Source organism: Monodon monoceros, unplaced genomic scaffold (assembly GCF_005190385.1).
Source record: "Monodon monoceros isolate NGI ecotype Baffin Bay Population unplaced genomic scaffold, NGI_Narwhal_1 Super_Scaffold_9, whole genome shotgun sequence".
Taxonomy (NCBI): domain Eukaryota; kingdom Metazoa; phylum Chordata; class Mammalia; order Artiodactyla; family Monodontidae; genus Monodon; species Monodon monoceros.
In genome coordinates, this window is record NW_021703786.1 from 38,728,073 (window position 1) to 38,743,465 (window position 15,393).

The window sequence follows — 15,393 nt, forward strand, 5'->3', positions numbered from 1 at the left end:
AATAGACCCGTCTAACTTGTGATTCTGATTGAAAGCACAGCAGAAGGGCCAGGACGCTCCCTCCTCGTTTGCGACGGTTATAACTGAGTCCTCCTTTGGTGCCCACGGGGGAGCAGATAGCAACGGGCAGCTCTTCCAAGCTCGAACTTCGGTGCTTCTGGCTGCCGCAGCAAGTCAGGGAAGCCCAGGGGCTCTTAAGAGTGGAGTCTTCCCAGTAACTCTGCCCTCCACCCGTCTGGATAATTAACGCTGAATGGCTAAATTGTATTTCATTTTTCCAGAACAACTATGCGTAGCTGTGAGAAAGTGAGGTTCAGATTTAAACTCCTTAATAACTTGTCCCAGGATGACTAACACTGAGCCTTAAACAAATGTTGGTTTGTGAACAAGGTAAAAAAAGCAAAGTCCGAAATGGGACCTGTGTGGGGCCTCCAGGGCGCTGGGTCCCTGGGCGGGCGGGCACTCCTCTAGAAGTCGGGCAGGCCGGGCAGAGGGAAGAGGGCGGCGAAGCTCTCCACCTCCGCCCTGAGTGCCGCCACAGCCCGCTGGTGATCCTCGGCCCCTGCCAGCTTCTCCGTGAACTCCTTCAGGGTAGCCTTCACCCCCACGGTGTCCTGGATCTGCAGGGTCAGCTCTATCCCTGCACCAGCGAGAGACGCCACTGCCCACGTGCCCCCGGCGGCCGGGCCCGACTGCTCTGCCGTCCACGCGCCCGCCACCCTCTCAGCCCACACGGTCTGCTGGGCGATGCTCTGGCTCTCGGCCCTGCTCCAGCCTTGACGCAGAGCCGTCCTTCATCCCGACCGCACAGCCCCGTGCGGCCAGTGTCCACGCCTCTCCTCACCTCTGTGAATAAAATGGGCAACTTTTTGGAAATCTTCTTCCAAGAGTCCTCGGGATGTCAGCGCCGGGGTCCCCAAGCGCAGTCCGCTGGGCCGCAGGGCGCTTTTGTCACCTTCAAGAGAAACAGGCTCTGTCCCTGGGCTGCACCCGTCTCCCCACTGACTGTCGGGCACTGGGAAGGGGCTCGTGGGCAAAAGGAGTAGGCCCACGGACGCTGGCTCACACCTCGGCTGCACTACTTGAAATATCAGGAGAGCCGCCTTTTGCGACGTGGTCCTTGCTCCTGACACCAGGGCAGCATCTGTCTGGGTTTCGGGGGCGTCACCCACATCTTATTCACGACCCGCTGAGAAATGCAGCCAGTTTTCCAGAGGCCCCAGCCTCCCTCTCCCTCTCCGTCCCCAGCGGGGTCAGCGCCGTGTCAGAGGGGGCGGGCAGGGGAGCACGGCCTGGCCCCATCCAACGCTGCACATCTTGTCCCCAGAGCCAAGTCACCATCGGCCTTGAGAGGTGCAGACAGGAGAGGGCTGAGGATGCTCACCTGGGCAGGTGTTCTTGTTGCAGGCGATGGAACAGGCTTCCAGCACCTTCTCAGCCCGGCCGCCGTCTGTGCCTTTGGAGCGGAGGTCCACGAGGATCAAGTGGTTGTCAGAACCACCTGGAAACCAGGTTACACACATGGAAGCCAACCCCGTGCCGAGCCAAGGGATCTTTCTCTTTCAAAGAAATGGGGGTGTGTGACCCCCACCACGTGTCCTGCGGGGCTTTCATCACCTGCTGAAGACCACATACCCCAGGGCCTCAGAGTTTGAGAAGAAGCAGAGTAGTTTAAAAAGGGAACCTGAGGGTGCAGAGGGGGCTGAGGGCAAACGGCCAGCCCAGGCGGCCTGCCGCCACATCCCAACCTGTCAGGTGCCAGGGCAGCACCTCGAAGCCTGTTGGGGTGATGACGTCATCTGGGAATGTGCCCCTTCTCGTTAAGTCCACCCTCAAGGCTCCCTCTAAGGGGGCCTCAGAGTAGCGGGCAGTGGGCAATCTAGGTGACAGGGTGACGGGCACGTCAGGTGCAGGCACTGCCAGCCATTGTGTGCTTTAACCCCAATCCTGCGAGGATGATGGTGCAGAAGAGATAAGGAAGAACTTTCTGGAACGGCCCAAGGAATCTTCCAAGCACCCGATCTTCACTTTGAACTCTAGTTAATCCCTGGGTTAACTAGACCCCCATCGCTGACTTAGGCGATGACCGCGGCTTCAAAGACGCATGTGGCCTAAGCGGATGCACGGCTCTGGACCCACAGCCCCCTTGCTTGCCACGTGGCTTTAGGAACCTCAGACGCCCATTTGTAAAATAAGACCAGTGATTCCCAAAGCTATCTCGAGGTTTGAACGAGGTCGTGTATACAGAGCTGCGGGGATCCCGAGTCACCCCAAGGCTGTGGCCACCGTGCCCAGGCCACGACCCTACAGCCACACCCTGACAGGGCCGGGACGGGCTCGGTTCCTGTCGTACCTGTGGCCACTTTGTAGCCCAGCCCCATCAAGGTCTCGGCCAGAGCCCTGCAGTTGGCCAGCACCTGGCGCTGGTAGAGTCTGAACTCCGGAGTCATGGCCTGCTTCAGAGCCACCGCCACCCCTGGCAGGAGATGAAGACAGACCGTGAGTCAAAGAAACACCCGTCTCCACTCGGGCTTCCCAGCTTCTCAGTGTCACCCAGGGCGGCAGGTTACATCTCCTCCCAAAATGATCCCTTTTAACCCTGCAATTACCCGGCTAAGCCTCAGACCTCTCTCCCTGAGCAAGTGCTTTTGAGGTGGCCTCTCTCCAGCATGAAGTTTCGGGCTAAGGAAATCACCAGAGGAGAGCTGTTCCCAGCAAGATGGATTTTATGTCCTTTTTAAGCTCGACGTGTGTAAACGGATCACTTAGCTGCTGATGCTTTGATGCCAAATCATGCACCTTTCAGAGCAGAGTCCAGATGAGAGGTACAGGCCTGATCTACCTGCACACCCAGACTCCTCTGGGACCTTGTTCGATCCCCAGGGCTGCTTACAGGGGCACAGAGATGGAGGAGGATGCAAACCACGTGCCCACGTCCTGGCACAGGAGCCCCCAGTCCGTGTGTGGAGAACGGCCTGGAGAGGCTGGAGGGCTGGCATCCCCCCACTGGAGGGCGCTGAGCGGGTGGGTGTAAGGGGAGCGGCCCCTGCCCACTCTGGAGCCTAAAACTCCCCCTTCACTGCTCCCTCCACACCCCTTCTCTTATACACCGGTACTTCTCCTGACGGTCTCCCAATGGGGACAGGACACCTTTGTCCTGGCTCCCCCACCAACTGCTGTGCTCCAAAGACGGAGTAAAAGCTCTGAGCTCATCAGATTTTCTAAGGCTCGGGTACAACCAGAGAAGGAGTATGTCTATGACAGCTGCTGGGCCATCATGGAATAGGACCTAGGAGGTACCAGCGTGGCCCCAAAGTCAAGGCCGAGGGTCAGACACGGGTGTCGCCGTCCTCTCCCCTGGAGGCCAGGAGACCAGGGGAGGGCCGCCCGCACGCCCATGTGCTCCTTCGGCTGTGCAGTCTTCCGTTGTCAGGTCCCCTCCCCGCAGTTTCTCAGGGGCTCAGGTGGGGCCTGCCCGACTCAGTGGAGTGGCCGTCACCTCTGTCCCTGATGACATATGCAATGCTCCCCTTCCCTGCCTCGTCAGCACCTCTTAGACAGTGCACACGCTCTGGGGGACGGGCTATGGGGGAGCCGCCCAAGGCGTGTGGCCACGGGGCCTGGGCAGGTGGGTCTGCATTACCAGCAATGGCGTGGTTGTGGGGGCCCCCTTGCAGGCCTGGGAACACGGCAGAGTTGATGAGTGACTCCAGGTTGTAGCGAGTCTCTCTGCCCGTCTTCGGGTCCACGCTGCGCACTCCTGGACAAAAGACAACACGAACATGGGACAGGCGATCCCCTCTGTTTTCTCCCCACCTGGACACAGACCCGGCCCCACTCCTGGAGGCAATGCTGCAGGCCAGGGAGGGTGCTTGTTCCCAGGGGGGCTGGGTGGGGGAACCACCCTTCCTTTGACCCTTCAAAGGTCAAAGGAAGGGGCTTCCCTGGTGGTGCAGTGGTTAAAAACCTGCCTGCCAGTGCAGGGGACACGGGTTCGAGCCCTGGTCCGGGAAGATCCCACATGCCACGGAGCAACTAAGCTCATGTGCCACAACTACTTAGCCTGCGCTCTAAAGCCCGCGAGCCACAACTACTGAGCCCACGTGCCTAGAGCCCGTACTTGGCAGCAATGAGAAGCCCGTGCACCGTAACTAGAGAAAACCCGCGTGCAGCAACAAAGACCCAATGCAGCCAAAAAAAAAAAAGAGGTGAAAGGAAAGATGAAAATGCCCCTCCACTGAGATAGTAACAAAGAATACGCCTCGGGCATATTTCCTCAAAGAACTGTCCAAGAGAGCAGTCTTCCAAGATGACTCCTTTGGGGGAGACGTGACTCATTTGGCCAGAAACGGAGAAGAAGCTTCCTTTCTGAGAAAAGTTAAGGACCAGTAATAAGAGCTGCCAGTGTCTCCATGGAGCTTCTTGTGAGCCAGGAACTGCTCTGAGCAGTTTCCCTAAATTCATTCATTCGATCCTCACAACAGCAGTCCCCAGGGCCAGGTACTATTATTATGATCCCTACTCTGGAGGTGAGGGACTGAGGCACAGAGAGGCTGCACAACTAGCCAAAGATCACACAGCACATCCATGGCAGAGCCAGGACTTGCTCCGCCTGGAGGGTCAATCGAATATCACCAACATACAGTGGGGAAAACAAATGTCTCCCCAGCAGGTGGGAAAGGCCGCCTGCCTCAGAAACCTGAACACAACTGAGGAGGGGACTCTGAGGGGCACAGAGGCAGCAGGGCCCTGAGAAGCCCAGTGGGCACATGGTGTATCCAGTCCTGGCCAGCGGCTGGGCAAGGGGGTCCCGCAGGGGGTAAAAAGAGATGCGGTCACCAGAGGGGGGTTCTCTCTGCTGACGTGAGGTTAGTGCACCGGGACTGAAGACTATGGGACCCTAATCCTGCTTCTCAGGAATGGGACTCCCAAATAAGGGGACACGTGCACGTAGGCTCCATTGTGGGGAGGAAAAATTCCTCACTCAAACGACAAACTCCTACTACGGTTTACACATCAGTGTCTTATGGTTTGATTACTGAGTCTGTCTCTGGGAGAAACATGCTACAGTAAGTTCACCAAAATAACGCTGCACTGCGAGGTCTCCTAGAGCCCTGCCAGCCACGCACACCCTCCTGTCACCCCAACATCTTCCACTCAACAGGATAAGTTGAGCCACAGGACGCTGGCCCCCAGGACACCCTTCCCCTTCCCCCTTCCCCCGGACCTGGACAGCTGTGCTCAGGGCTTCCTGCTCCTTACAGCATCTGGGTCAGTCTTCCCAGCTCCCTAAACCGACTGTGGGCCCCAAGAAGAAAGGCAGCCCTGGCCCCGCCAGGAGCGCACCCTTCCTGTAGAAGATCATGCCGGCGCGGCAGCCCCGCAGGGTCTTGTGGGTGGTGGTGGACACCACGTGGCAATGCTCGAAGGGGGAGGGCACCACGCCGGCCGCCACCAGCCCACTGATGTGTGCCATGTCGGCCATGAGATACGCCCCGTTGTCGTCAGCGATCTCACGCAGCCGGGCGTAGTCCAGGTTCCGGGAGTAGCAGCTGGTCCCTGAGACGGCAAGGGTGACACTGAGTCAGCTCGAGAGCAGAGCCGCCTCGGTTGGGCACGATGTCTGAAAGCCACCCTTGCCCCCTCTAAGGCCTGAGGACGGAAACGAGGGACGCCTGCAAATCCCACCTGTGCCAAAGGCGACCCCCTGCTCTCTGCCCCTGTGTTGCGTGGCTGGGGCGGCCCCTGGCCATTAGCAGCCCAACTAGGCAGGGGCCAACATGTCCAGATGCTTCTGGGGAACAGTGCAGGACTAATGGTCCTGACAGAAAAGGAAATAGACCCAAGCAGCTCAGCTGCGCGGAAGAAACCAGCAGGGAATGAGGACAGGGTGGGAGCAGCACACAAGCTTGTTTGTGAGAGGCTGGGGCCCTGCCGGGCTCCTCACCTGCGATGATGAGCTTCGGGTGGAAGAGGCGGGCATTCTCCTCCAGCTGGTCGTAGTTGATGTAGCCGGTGTCGGGGTTCACCTGTGGACAGCACGGAGACGGGGGCTTGGGCCACTTCTTCCTGCCTGGCTGTCGAGGGTAAGAGGACTCCCTCCACCTGCCCAGAGCTCTTTGCTGCCCTCGCTGCCAACCAGGACTTGTGGGCGAGACGGGGCACAAGCGCTTAGGCAACCAGGCATCATGGCTCTCGGACAGGATGCCCTGGGGGCCCTGGGCGAAGAGCGAGCCCTGCTTCTGACTCGCCGCAGAAGGAACCAGAGGGACAAACATGCAGCACGTGTGCGGGCGCGAAGGCCCGGCCGCCTCACCCCATGTCCGTCTAGTCCAGACACATGAGGCGAAAAGAAGAGAGAAAGGCTCGGGGGCCCAAAGGCCACCCAGGCCGACGCTACTCGGACACCTCGATTGTGCACCACGAAGGCCTGGGCACCAGAGGTGAGCCCCTTAGAACCAGTAACGGATCAGCAAGGCCCCTGGTTACAGGGCTGAAAAACAAAGGTCAATTATATTTGTGTGTGTATATATATATATAGGCAGGAAAAAATAGAAAACAAAATTTTAATAATATCATTACATTAGTTTTGAAAAACTGAAATATTTAACAAAAGATGAACAAGACCTCTGCACAAAGCACTATTGAGAAAAACTTAAAAACACCTAAAAAGAGTAATTAAGGCAGCGTGTGCTTGCAGGACGATCTGACAGACAGAACTGAGCCCAGAAGCAGAATCCCTTGTGCTGGAAGGCCACCCGCATGGTGAGGACGGGGGCGGGGGGGCCTGCAGGAAGGAGGCCTTCCGGTCGCGGCACTAGGCCAGGTGGGTGCCCACCTGTCGCCGGGGCGCTGACCTCACCCCATACACAGAAATCCCTTCCCCGCAGACCACGGATCCATGTGCAGCATGTAAAACACAAAACCTTTTTTTTTCGGGGGGTCGGGGGGAACTCATTTCCTAGTAATTTCAGTTTATTAAAGTTGTGTCAAAGCACTTGTGCTGGGGAGTGGGTATAACCACAGAGGGGTCGCTGTAGGGAGACTTTAGGGGCATGGGAGCCCCTGGGGAGGAGGTGGTTGGAAGCCCCTGCCCCCGCGGGGGGAGGATTCAGGTTGGGTAGGCGCCCTTTCCAAATGAAAAAGGTGCCTACAGCTTAGCACAGTTACAGAGCTTGTGTGAGACGTCGCTGGGACCGGCGGAAGGATGCTCTGGGGCTTGGTCTGGGGCTTTGTTTCAAGGGCGTGAACCGGTTCCTCCTCAGTCAGCTGAACTCGGTGAAGAAACTGTTGTCTTAATAAACAATCAACAGCTGACCCACAGTAAAAAATTGGACATAATTCTAAAAAAGTTTTAAAAGAGACTGATTACCAAAAAAAAAAAAAATCTGTTGCTACTCTCTCCCTCCACATTTTGCTTTTTAAATTTGTGGGATTTTTTAAAAAGGTTTTTTGTATCTTGAAAATTCAACAATACAACAGCTCCTGGAAGGATTCACAGGCATTCGTCACAGGGCAGCAACAGGAAGTGGAGAGGAGAGATTCCTGCTGCGGTTCCTGTCTGCCCGTGTGGGGCGACTGCCGGGAGGTGACGGTCCCCCAGAGAGGGCAGGGGCAGGGGAGGGGCCTGGCAGGGAGGCAGCCCGGCGGGCAGAGGAGGGAACCCGCTGGCTGGATTTTTCAAAGAGCAAAGTTAGCTCAGCGAGCGTAATGCTGCGCGGCTGCCGTGGCTCGGTGGGTGGCGGGGCACGTGGAAATGACCAGGGGCAGCCATTCGACAAGAAACACCGGAGACGGGTCCAGACACAAGGAAGCAGCACCCTGTGCACCACAAGTCACGATGCAGGTTACCTGCTTTCCACCCCACTCTGGTCATCCCTGTTGATAAGCCGCCACGCCTCCACGAGCCCACCAACCTTACATGCGGTTTTTGACCACACTGTTTATGATGACGAGGGCTGGTCCCATGCCAGGCACAGGCGGGTACTGGGTGCAGCTGGCTGAAGTCAGGTCTGGCAGGGGCGGGGGTGTAGACACAGGCTACTCTCACCATGCCAGGCGTGGGTGGCCGCACAGCCCCAGCTCTAGCCCCCCACCTGCAGGGACTCGGCCGGCGTGGAGGGCTGTGTGCTGGGGCCAACCCTGGGGGGTCTGGCTGTCACACACACCCCCGGTTCTGGACCAGCCAGCACCCCGACTGCGGCTGAAAGCCGTGGTCAGTCACCTCCCCGCCCGTCTCCCTGCGCCTCAGCTCAGCCCCTAGCGCTCCATCCCCTGCGAGCCCTGAGCGCCCGAGGGTCCCCAGGGCAGGGAAAGGACAGTGACAGGGATACTCCCTGAGGTGCCTGGGAATGAAGCTCTGTATTCCCATGGGCGCGCCCAGCATTGGAGGCTTTGAGAACAGGCTGTGGAGCTGCGGAGAGACACACTTGTACCTTGTAGGGCATAGATTCGAAAAAGATGGACGTAGCGGAGATCTTCTTCTTGTTGGTCATGAAGCCGTGGGTCAGGTGGCCCCCGTCGGGCAGGTCCAGGCCCATGATGCGGCCGTGGGGCTCCACCAGGGCTGTGTACACCGCGAAGTTTGCGGGGGAGCCTGGAGCGGGCAGACCAGGGAGGTGCGATTACTCCTGCCCACAAGGCCGTCGACCAGGGTGGCCAGAACAGGCCTGGCCGCGATGCACTCCTCTGGCCCCAGGTGCCCCTGGTGGGGACATTCAGAGACGGGGGCTGCCCGGGAGGCGCTCGTGTAGCTAGCAGCCGAGGGCGACAGGGGAAGACCCCAAGCCCAGCGGGATCCCCGGGAGGCTGGCAGGAAGGGGTCTGCCCAGGCCTGTCTGGACGTGGTGATTACCTGAGTAGGGTTGGACATTGACTCCCCAGCCCTGGGGGTCCAGGCCATAGACCTGCAGCGCTCGCTTCTGACAGAGGACCTCCAGCTCATCGATGAATTCCGTCCCGCCGTAGTACCTGCGGGGAAGGCAGGGGACGTGGGCCCACGCAGCCCACCTCTGCACTGAGGACGGAGGAGCAAGGATGAGAACGCACACCCTGAACCCACGCGACAGCTTCCGCCAGCGCCCAGGGGGCTGTGTCTGGCCATCTGTGAGGAGGGGCGGACAGACCTTAGGGACACGGTCACGGCTGTGTGATCACCTATGTAAGGTGCCCACAGGAGTCAATTCACAGGGGCGGGGTGGGGAACAGTGGTTGCATTCTAATAAAATTTTACTTTTGGTTGAGTAATTCCATATCAAAATTTATCATGCATTTGTATTTTTTATTATTTGTATACTAATACTTGTAATAACTCAATCCAGAAGAAATTTTTAACACTTAGGCCTTGTGGTCACAAACAGCTTTAAAAATTTTAAACTAAATGTATATACGTTTTTTGAGTATAGTGAAAACCACATAACATAAAATTTGCCATCTTATTAACCATTTTTAAGCATTCAGTTCAGTAGTGTTACATTGATAAGTACGTTCACATTGTTGTGTAACAGATCTCCAGAACATTTTCATCTTGCAAAACTGAAACTCTCTATCCACTGAAGAACAGCTCCCCACCCCCTTCCTGCCCCTGGAAACCACAGTTCTACTTTGTTCTGACAATTCCAGGAACTTCATCTATGTGGAATCATACAGTATTTGTCTTTTTTGTGACTGGTTTATTTCATTGAGCATAATGTCCTCAAGGTTTATCCATGTTGGAACAAGTGTCAGGATTTCCTTCTTTTTTGAGGCTGAAGGACATTCCAGTGTATGGATGGACCACAGTTTGTGTATCCACTCATCCAACAGTGGACACTTGGGTTGCTTCCACCTTCCGGTTCTTGTGAATAATACTGCAATGAACATGGGTGTACAAATATCTATTTGAAGTCCTGCTTTCAACGCTATTGGCTAAACACCCAGGAGTGGGATTGCTGGATCATATGATAGCTCTATTTTTAGTTTTTTTTAGGAACCTCCATACTGTTTTCCATAGTGGCGGCACCGTTTCACATTCCCACCAACAGAGCACGAGGCTTCCAGTTCCTCCACATCCTCGCCAACAAGTGTCATTTTATTTTTGGATAGTAGCCCTCCTAGGGGTGTGAGGTGGTATCTCACCACGGTCTTGATTGGCATTTCCCCGGTGGTTAGCGATGCTGAACGTCTTGCGTGTGCCTGTTGGCCAGAGTCACTGTTTCATGGGTACAGAGCTTTGCTTCCACAAGATGAAAAAGTTCTGGAGATGGATGGTCTCCATATCAAGAGTGTACTTAATGTCACTGAAGTTTTCACTTAAAAATGGTAACTTTTACGGTATGCGCATTTTACCACACTAAAGAGGGGGAATGTGAGGTTTGTACTCACAACACTTCGGACACCAAACGTGTGGGCTTTTTCCTCACACCGACCAGCTCTGACAACCCAGTTGCCCTACAGTTCAGCTCTGACCTAGCTGCCCCGAGTTAGCGCCAGACCTATAGGACCTGCAAGGTTCGGGCCCCCCCATTCCGTGTGATGAGCCTGGGGCTCCTGTAACACCCCCTTAGGTCCAGCAATTGCTAGAAGGACTCACAGAACTCAGGGCGGCACTCTACTTACTGTTCCCGGTTAATTATAAAGGACACAACTTGGGCTGCCCTGGTGGCACAGTGGTTAAGAATCCACCTGCCAACGCAGGGGACACGGGTTCAAGCCCTGGTCCGGGAAGATCCCACATGCCGCGGATCAACTAAGCCCGTGCACCACAACTACTGAGCCTGTGCTCTAGAGCTCACGAGCCACAACTACTGAGCCCGTGAGCCACAACTACTGAAGCCCGTGCGCCTAGAGCCCGTGCTCCGCAACAAGAGAAGCCACCACAATGAGAAGCCCATGCACCACAGCAAAGAGTAGCCCCCGCTAGCCGGAACTAGAGAAAGCCCGCGCGCAGCAACGAAGACCCAACGCATCCAAAAATAAATAAATAAAATAAACTTTAAAAATAAAGGATGCAACTCAGGACAAATGAAGAGATGCGTGGGCAGGGTATGGGGAAGGGGCTTGGAGCTTCCACGCTCCCCACCAGGCGCCACCCTCCCAGCACCTTGATGTGTCCGCCAGGCAGGACGGTCCCCAAGCCTCGCTGCTCAGGTTACTATGAGGCCTGACTGGTGAGATCGGCTGCCACGACTGACTGGGTCTCCAGCTCTCCAGTCAGGCCACCAGCCCCCATCCCGAAGCGCTCGAGGGGCCACCAAGTGTCACCCCCTTAACACACACTAGGTTCGGTGGGAAGGGCTCATCGTGAGTAACAAAAGCTGCTCAAGGGATTTGGGAGCTGTGTCAGGAATGGGACAAAGCCCCGATACCCTTCTACCATACTCTTGGGGTCCACAGAATTGAACACTTTACCTGGGGGGACTGAACGGCACGCATATTACATCTCAATAAAACTGTGATAGAAAATACAAACCAGAACTTTGTTTTTCAACTTGTGTCAGGCAGCCGTTAATGCTAGATCAATATTGTTTTCAAATATTAACTCTGAACACTAATAATGTTCCAAAAGGTTAACTGACGTTACTAACAAAACATGAAAATGAAAATGGTTAATAATCACCTCTTAAAAGAGTATTTTACCATGAATAAATGAGTTAATTATATACACATCTATTTAAGTTTTTAACGACAGTCTTATTTGGTTCAGGGAAGGAACTGAAAACCACAGAACTAGTCTTACAGCTGAAAGGGGCTTCACGGACTGATCTGGAGGGTCGCTTCTGCCTCATACTCCCTGCTCTGTGACCCAAAGGGCCTGGTCTCCCACAGCTTGCGGGAGAGCAGCCCACGCCAGGGACAGAGCTGTGGACGGGCAGGATGTCAGGCTGCACCATTTTCCAGGGGAGCAAAGACAGGACGGGATCTGAGGTCACTGCAAGTCTCCCACAGAGGCAGCTGGGAGCTGTGGCAGGAGCCACGTGGCAACAGGGCCCATCAGACTGGAGCAGCCTCCTTCACATATTCCCCAATTCCTTATCTGAAAAGGGGTGAGCATGCTTACTTTGTGGTCGGGCTGTGGATACCTAAAAATGAGGGTGTGTGACCACGCTTCGCGCTGCTAAAATGCGAGAAAATGAGGCTCGGGGGTGAAGAAAGTCAGTGAGTGCTCAGGGAGCGGCAACGCGGCCCCGGCTGCTGTCCCTCCTCATCCCCACTTTCCCCTCCATCCCCTCCCCCCCCACACACACCCCCATCTGCCCGCGCACCCCATTCTGTTCTGGGCTAGGGATTCGGTTTTGGCCTGGGATCCAAGCCACGGTCGACTTGACCCTCCAGAGAGCGGATGCCCCTCACTCATGTCGCCATGGGAACAGGGCTGGGGTGGGGGGTACTGCTGTGGCCACGGCGCCCTCAGCCCCAGCAGGAAGCAGCAAGGCTTCTGTACCACACCTCTCTGCAGAGGCACCGAAGCATTTTCTACAAGGTCAGCTGGAAATGCTGGAACCCCCGGGGCAGCCTGGGGTTTGGAGTGTGTGTGGTTTTCCAACATCAACGGCCAATTCTCGGACACCAACTAGGTGTCCAGTGATTCCACTCGGTTCCGACACTGACCACCCAGGGTCAGCACGGACCCACGGGCTGAGGGCTCAGGCCCACAAGTCTACCCCCAACTTCAGACGTCAGGAGAAAGTCCCCGGTCACCAGGCCACCCGCACTGCTGCCCAAGGTGGCTACAAATTCTGGGGTGCTCACAACCCCCTCAGGTTCGATAATTCACTGGAACAACTCGGGACTCAGGAAAGTGCTTTACTTATGATCACTGGTCTATCATGAAGGACTCACCTTGGGAACAGCTTAATGAAGGAGACGCGTGGGACAAGGTAAGGGAGGTGTGTGACCCACAACCACTGCCCTCTGGCTGCCCCACCCTGCCCCTTCCAGGGGGTTGGGCATCGGGGGCCAAAAGTGCTGACCCTCTAATCAGTGTAGCATGGCATCTCCACTCCAAGATGACCCTCCCTTTTCCGTGTCCTTTGGGACACAAGTGTACAAATTTGCAAAAACCTCGTGTTAATTCTGGAATCACCATCTTTGCCTCACAATGACTGTAATGAAAACCAGAAATGAATACGACTTCTTGTGGTTCTCAGGGTGAAGGAGTTGACGGAAATCACTGGGTAGGTAAACCCAGCACTTAAAATGCTGAAACGCTTTCTAGGATGAGAGGTTATTTTCACTTCGGGGTCCCCTTCCTGCTACGGAGGCGATTCCCTGCACAACCTTCCACTAAGCACTGACATTCCTCTGGAGGTTCAGCTACGGCCGGCAGCTGCTCCTTCGGGCCTGGCTGGTATTCCAGAAAGGCCCCAGGGGGACGGTCCAATGGACCCCGACTATCCTGCCCTGACAGCATCGGTGCTGCCACCCTCTGGGAATTGTAAGAGAGGAAACAGAAGGCCCCACTGTTGAGAACCTGGCTGTCTTCTGAAATTTCCCCAGTTTTAGACTCCATCCTGATTCACTGCCTCAGAGGCAGGCCTGGATGACACTCACGTACCTTTGGCCCGGGTACCCCTCGGAGTACTTGTTGGTTAGGCAAGAACCCAGGGCCTCCAGAACAGCCCGGCTGGCAAAGTTCTCGGAGGCGATCAGCTCCAGGCCGACCCTCTGCCGGTTACTCTCCTTCTTAATGATGTTGTAAACCTGACGAGAAGAAAACAGGCGCTGAACACTGGGACGTTTCAGTTGAACATTTCGCTCTGATCAAAGCTATAACCCAGTAAAGAGAAGAGATGCTATTACACACTCATACTTTGCCCTCAGAAGCCGAGCATAACCGGACTAAGGTGATTCCCACAGCACCTAAGGAACAGAGGAAATCTTCCTCAAAGCTTTTAGCACCTGGGAAGGAATTAACAGAAAATGAATTAAGGAAAACAAAACGATGGAAGAGAAGATGATCCTTAAAACACATATCCCACAGAATTTTAAATTCTATACCACCTTGTTCTTTTCATCCCTACAGTTCACCAAGTTTTCCCTCCTGAACCTTGCTCCCCTTCCTTAAAATAAAAGATGTTTAGATAAATCCACAGAGACAGAAAATAGACCAGTGGTTGCCTAGGGCTGGGAATTTGGGGGGTGGATGGGGTGACTGCTAATGGGTTTGAGGTTTCTTTTTGGAGGGATTAAAATGTTCTAAAAGTGATCGTGAGTACTCTAAAAACCACTGAATTGTGTACTTTAAATGGGTGACTTGTATGGTAGGTGCGTTCACTCATCTCACACATAAAGCTGTTGTAAAAATACGTAAATAAAAGATGCTTCTAGAAATACTCCTCTGGGGCTTCCCTGGTGGCGCAGTGGTTGGGAGTCCGCCTGCCGATGCAGGGGACACGGGTTCGTGCCCCGGTCCGGGAAGATCCCACATGCCGCGGAGCGGCTGGGCCCGTGAGCCATGGCCGCTGAGCCTGTGCGTCTGGAGCCTGTGCTCCGCAACGGGAGAGGCCACGACAGTGAGAGGCCCGCGTACCGCAATAAATAAATAAATAAATAAATAAGAAATACTCCTCTGAGTGTAAGGAAAAATGTAAGGTCAAATCTCAATGACCGACCGGTCCCCCTTTCCTCGGGAGCAGCCAGCACAGTGCTCTGCACTTCACAGAAACTCAAATATCTAAATTTACCCTCAAAGGACTTTTAGCCACTTTGCAGCCACTGCCTATAAATCCGCCCTCTTACCTGAACCACAAGGCTGTCCCGAGCACGGTTTACTTCTAGTGAGAACTAGAGGTCTGAACAAGGGCCTCCAACATCAGAACACCCGATAGGACCCGCAGTCTCACCTCCACGTCGCTATCTTTCAGGGGCTGCGCCAGCATCTTCTCATGCGAGGACCACAAGTTGGCATCCACGGGGGCTCCGTTGACGGGAGTCGCCATCGCGCTGGTTCAGAGTCGCCTAAAAATGGGAAAACTTCCAACGTTAAACTCAGTCACAGCTTGGGGCTTCCCTGGTGGCGCAGTGGTTAAGAATCCACCTGCCAATGCAGGGAACACGGGTTCGAGCCCTGGTCCGGGAAGATCCCACATGCCGCGGAGCAACTAAGCCCGTGCACCACAAGTACTGAGCCCGCACGCCACAACTACTGAAGCCTGCGCGCCTAGAGCCCGTGTTCCGCAACGAGAAGCCACTGCAATGAGAAGCCCGTGCACGGCAACAAAGAGTAGCCTGTGCTCGCCGCAACTAGAGAAAGCTTGTACGCAGCAACGAAGACCCAATGCAGCCAAAAATAAATAATTAAAAAACCCTCAGTCACAGCTCAGTACCACCTGTCAGTTCCTGAGTCGCCAAAGTACTGACACACGTGTTAGCCTTGCCCCCAGAACCACCTGGAGACCACGAGGACTCTGCTGC

The 15,393-nt window shown here is 55.3% G+C and overlaps 1 protein-coding gene across 4 annotated transcripts in view; it reads right to left on the minus strand.

Moving 5' to 3' along the window:
• Positions 1–252: 252 nt before the first annotated feature.
• Positions 253–15,393, minus strand: part of SHMT1 (serine hydroxymethyltransferase 1) — a 59,852-nt gene continuing 44,711 nt past the window's right edge. For 2 of the 4 annotated variants that reach the window (XM_029211368.1, XM_029211367.1), the window contains exons 2-12: positions 14,823–14,937; positions 13,535–13,680; positions 8,855–8,970; positions 8,436–8,596; positions 5,948–6,029; positions 5,347–5,559; positions 3,644–3,760; positions 2,354–2,476; positions 1,385–1,501; positions 845–955; positions 416–640 (exon numbers count right to left, since the gene is read on the minus strand). In XM_029211368.1, coding sequence (XP_029067201.1) covers positions 468–640; positions 845–955; positions 1,385–1,501; positions 2,354–2,476; positions 3,644–3,760; positions 5,347–5,559; positions 5,948–6,029; positions 8,436–8,596; positions 8,855–8,970; positions 13,535–13,680; positions 14,823–14,918 — 1,455 coding nt within the window. In that variant the 5' untranslated portion in view covers positions 14,919–14,937 and the 3' untranslated portion in view covers positions 416–467. Of the gene's footprint in view, positions 956–1,384; positions 1,502–2,353; positions 2,477–3,643; positions 3,761–5,346; positions 5,560–5,947; positions 6,030–8,435; positions 8,597–8,854; positions 8,971–13,534; positions 13,681–14,822; positions 14,938–15,393 lie in introns of all 4 variants that reach the window. The other 2 variants (XM_029211366.1, XM_029211369.1) reach the window with 2 other exon arrangements.